The 5,487-nt window shown below is 31.6% G+C and overlaps 1 protein-coding gene across 1 annotated transcript; it reads right to left on the minus strand.

Annotated features, from left to right (window-relative positions):
* Positions 1 to 2,772: 2,772 nt before the first annotated feature.
* On the minus strand, positions 2,773 to 4,108 carry LOC136091931 (uncharacterized). The gene is made up of 3 exons (XM_065819651.1): positions 3,958 to 4,108; positions 3,422 to 3,744; positions 2,773 to 3,330 (listed from the first exon to the last, which is right to left on the minus strand). Exons 1-3 carry the CDS (start codon positions 4,106 to 4,108, stop codon positions 2,773 to 2,775), a joined length of 1,032 nt encoding a protein of 343 aa, XP_065675723.1.
* Between the last annotated feature and the right edge of the window lie 1,379 nt (positions 4,109 to 5,487).

Here is a 5,487-nt window from a genome sequence, read left to right on the forward strand (position 1 = left end):
ACACCTTTTGGCACTAAATGCTGTCTCAGAGCTCTGCTAACTAATGCTCTTTGCTGGCAAAGTTTGCAGTCTTGCTGATCGCTACTTTTTATTTTCTTTTTAAATAGATTTTGAGTTATAAAGAATAGCCGGCTTGTGTAACAGTCTAGCTCTACACACACTGCAAGTCACTTGCTTGGCTAATTTAACGACCTAGCTCTACACATTTGGCTATAAATTATAACACTAATAACTATTTAAAGCAGTTATAACAGTACGCAAAATAATACAAACTGGTTGCATTTTCTATATTATTTAAAAAAAAATGTTTAATATTAAAACAATAATCATTTAAAATTCAAGTATATTTGTAAATAAAACATTTTTGAAAACCATTTATTAAATAATTTAAAATCTATGCTATTTTGTTAATGCAACATTCGGAATTTTATATGGAATTTTGGAATAAATGTTTAAACAAAAAAAAAGACAAATGATAAATCAAAAGTACAATTGATATATTAAAGTATAATTAATAACTAAAAGTCATTACATACATCATACAGCTCGTGCTTGCAGGATATGAACATTTAGAAGTTTGAAAAATCTAGACTATAAATTAAGAACATTAGAAAATATAACATTATTTGCGTAACATTTTTCACCGACCAAACCTTGAATGGTATGTTTATCAAGTTTAAAAAAACAAACTATAAAATGCTCTAGCTCTTGAAACATGCAACATATAGTTGCCCATGAGATAAACACGTTTTTTTTAATATACACCAACTCTGTCAAATGTTTGACCTTGACTTTTATTAATTGTCATTGAATAAGCCAATCTGACAGGAAACTGACGACGTTTCAGAACAAAAAGTAAATTAGAATCTGATGGAGCGAATTGAATTCAAAGAACAAATATCCGTTTACCACCGGAAATACTTGTCAAAACCTCTGCATCAATATAACTATTTTCAAGAGTACAAACTTTCATTCGAGTGCCATTGCACAACCTAGCTTTGAGATCTTAATATCTAAGTAGCATAATTACACAACCAATTTTCAATTTTAAACAATGAGGAGGCATACCTGAAGGAGTTAAGCTGTCAAAAACTCAACAGGAAAGTTATTTCTTTCATTATTGTCATCAGTCTCAATTTGATCAGCACTTAAATAAATTTTGACTTCACCCGGTAGACATTCAAGCACTTCTTTATTAATTGATAATGAATCCACATTAGTAGGTGTTAAAATGGCACGTTTAGAATAATCATTTTGCTCAGCATATCCAAAAATCTTATCAATAATTCAGACATTTTCTCTAATATTGCACTGATAAAGTATTTCAATGCATCCTTTAAAAGGACCCTCTTCTTTGACATCCATTGTTCCACTACCAAGTTTTAATACCATTGGAAAAATTCTCTTTCCCCATCATGCACTCTCATATTTTCAATTAATGTAAATTTCTGCACCCATCGCCACTGTAATTAACATTTTATACACGATTCTACAATTTCAGCTGGTTGTCTTCTTTTCACAACAGGTAGTATTTGCCTGAAGTTACCACCAAAAAGAATGACTTTTCCTCCAAATGGAAAGTTGTTGTTACTAACATCTTTTAACAACCTATCAATTTCATTTAAGGCATGTTGAGGTATCATGGATGTTTTCTTCATTAGCAAAAACAAACTAGCTTGTTTTAAAAATGTCCATGTATAGAGTTAGGGGTTACATTACGTGCTGTTATCCAATATTGGGACAGGAAGTTTGAATAAACCATGCAATGTAGATCCATTTGTAAGAAGAGTTGTTGCTATACCAGTCCATGCAGCTGTAGCAGACTTAAAACCCTTACTTATGGTTTCAGCAACCAAATAATTATACATAAACGTTTTTCCACTACCAGCTGGTCCATCCATAAAAAAACAATTTGGAATGCTGATTTTCTACACTTGGTTGCTCGTTCAATGCAGCAAGGACAGCATTACTTATATTTAATTGATTGACATTAAGAAGCGGTCTCATTCTATTAGCTTCGTCAATTGATTGCTGAACATTATCATTTAAATTTTCTAGATTAAAATCTATGAATTCATCAACAACAGGCAAATTATAATCAGATAGCGTTTTACCACGAATAATAATCTTTTAGATTGGACGAAGAGTAGCTTGTTCAGCTAATATAAATGGAACTTGGCGATGAATGAAATCCTCCATCATAAAAAGCTTTGTCTGTATTCTAAAAATGCAAAGGGTCGTCAGGTTCACAAAAGGGTAAAATAACTGAAAACAGCTGTCTAATTTGCTTCGGCATTCGCTTTATAACTGCCTCAGGAAGAGTATTCTGCCATTCAGTGTCATCTTGCAACAAACGTTTTGAAAACACGAAAGGTTTCAAGAACTATTCCATTTAACATTGCGCTAATTCTCCCAAGATGTTGCTCCTTTTGCCTGCAAAAGTAACAATGTAAGAAAAAATAATTCTCCTGTTGGACTAACTTTATACATTATTACTATCACCTTATTTCCAGCTCTTTGTCAAACCTTCCATTTACAATGTTTATCATCAAATACAAAGTGATATGGAATGCCTACATATGAATAGCGATACGCTCTTTCATTTTCAGAATTTAATTTAAACCATGCCGTAAGGTGTGTATCGGCTTGGGCAGCATGATCTAAAGCCACTTGTTCTTCTCCTTCTCTAAAATACACAATCTGATTTTCAGGAAGATGAACATTAAGATGGATAATAGTGTGTGACATATGACTTATAGGATACTCAAATATTCACCACAGTGCCTCAGGTGCACTAACATAACGACAACCTAAAAAAGTATTTACTTCATTGTGATTAACCTGTTCATTTATCAAAACATTTGCATCCCCTTTGTATATGTATTGGTACAAATATTTAACAGCCTTTACAGACATGCAAGATTTAACATTAATGTGGGCTTGATATTTTTTAGATAACCAAGGATTGTAAGGTACCACCCAACGGTTATCTACATTGTTGCCTTTAATATTGATAACCAACCCATCATCACGACGCCTATATTGTAGATAACCATTGTGAATAGCTACTTTGTAGGCATTAAATTCATTAGGATAATTTTTGCTGCACACTTTATCTTTTATGCACGGAGAATTAGGATTCAGTATCCCACATGGGCCGTAAATCATGCAAGTTATAATAATATCATAAAGTTCACGATTAACAATCGGATCTTGATTTTCTGCACATAATAAATTATTAATATCCTGTGCAGTTTCAAGTTTATCATCATTGGCTAAGTGAAGTAAAATGTGGGCAAGCGGCAAACCATGCTTTTGAAACTCAATAATCTGAATATGCGTTACAACTTTGCTTAATACACCATGTTTGAATATATCATTGAGGAGTTTTTTTTTAATTTAATTTAAATAATTGAGTGACTAAATCAGGTGTATCATTTGCAGTCTGACCTGAAGATAAATTTTCTGTTATTTCACGCCATTTTGGGTTGCAAAGAAAAGTAATTAAAAGATCTGGTTTACCATACTTTTTAATAATTGCCATAGCATCTTTAAAATTTTCTTTTAAAGCTCTAGGACCTACATAACATGATGGAAAAATAACTACTTGCCCTGGTCTAACGTGACGTTTGTTCGCAATGTTGTTAACATGTTCATGTAAGGCATTATAATGCTCGCTTCTCAGTTTATTTTGAGTATTTTTTATAAAAGCTAGGCGTTGGCCCTCAATTTTTACATATGCATCTACAGCATATTGCTGAAATAGTTTCTTGCCATAAAATAATGATCAGAAAAATTGCCGAAAAGAAAGTCTATAATCGTAGAACTGAGAAAATGTAACATGGTTTCTAACCAGTGTGGCACGCTCAGGGTTATGCACTAACTGTATATGCCAACCAGCATCACCTCTTGGAAAAAAGAGAATTTAAATCATAGGATCTGAGTTGGCTGACATACTTGATACAATTTTTAAAGGATGACCTCTTGGGTAAATAACAACTTTCCTGGAAGTTGGGGGAGCACCATCTTTGCCAACAAATACAACTACAACTTCATCGTGTGAAGGTATATTATAGCGACGCCTATCACCCCCTTCAGGTAAAGACATTTTTACAACAGTAGCTTAGGAACCTTCGATAGCCGCTTGAAGAATTTCTTTATCTTCTACTTCAGCCATGTTTTTAAATGCAAGAGCAAATGGCCTTTGTTCAGTAATTATGGTTTGCAATTGAAATATTAAATCACGTAAACAAAGATCATTACCACGTTGATGCATTCTAAAATTTACTGCAATACTGGACCGTCAGTTGGACCAACTAAAGCGTGTTTTCTGGGCTGTTATTCATATTAATTTAGTCTAAAAAGATTTACGAGTTGAGCAATGATATTCACAGTTTAAAACTATGACCAATTGAATATTTATATAAATTTATTGACATAAATTTATATGAATATAATTATATAAATTTGCGTGTTACTCTAAAGAATAATATTTGTTGTTGCAGAGGCTGAAAAAGTAGGTTTATCTTCAAAAAATTAAAAAAAAAAGTTTTTTCTGAAAGTTTTTTTTATTCTATTAGTACAAAACGATTATTTTATGAATTTATTTTAATTCATTTGAAGAAGACTTATTTAATTAAAGTTTTGTATTTTTAACTTAGTTACTTGAACAAAGGAAGAGTAATATTAAGTTTGAAAAAAATGATTTGAAAGAAGTATAAAAGTCTCTGTCAAAAAGTAAAATGCTCAGAAAGAGACTGTGATGCATACATTATTGATCTTCCTAGACATTTTAGAAATGTGTACAAGTCTATTAAACATTAAACTCTTACAAGATAAATGACTTTCTTACTCTAAACAAAAAGTTTATGAGCCAGGCACTCAATTTTCTTATTTGTTATCATTAAGCCGTTTCGTAAATTTTCTTCTATGCTTTAAATTACCTTCCACTGTTCCCAATGTTGTTCCTTGCATCCTATCTGCTGATGTTCTCAATATTTGTCTAAAAAAATTATTAATTGGAGAACCTCTTTGCGTGTGAGAGTATGTAGGATATGATGTAACGATGGCGATGCTATATAATTTCAAAGAAATCCTTTCAAGCTATAACTAAAAGTGATTTTTATCAAGATATTGTTAAAAATATATATTTAAAATATATAATAAATATATTTATGAATATAAAAATATGTTTACAGTAATTACAAAAACAGGTCGTCATAGTTTCTAGTTACTCGAGTTACTCTGTTACTCTGTTTACAAATATTAGAGACCGTACTTTTTTTGGCCTTATTACTGATAATGTTTCACGGTCTGGAGCTATATCAAGTATGACAGCTTCAGAATTTCGAAAAGGAACTTTTTCACAAACAGAAAGTTTTATCGTTTTAGTGAGAAAACATAAAACCGCTAAATAATACGGTCCATGTCAAACTATATTAAACCCTGATCTGAAAGTTATCTGTGATTGTTACGATGAAATTATAC

This window comes from Hydra vulgaris, chromosome 15 (genome assembly GCF_038396675.1).
Source record: "Hydra vulgaris chromosome 15, alternate assembly HydraT2T_AEP".
Lineage (NCBI taxonomy): Eukaryota > Metazoa > Cnidaria > Hydrozoa > Anthoathecata > Hydridae > Hydra > Hydra vulgaris.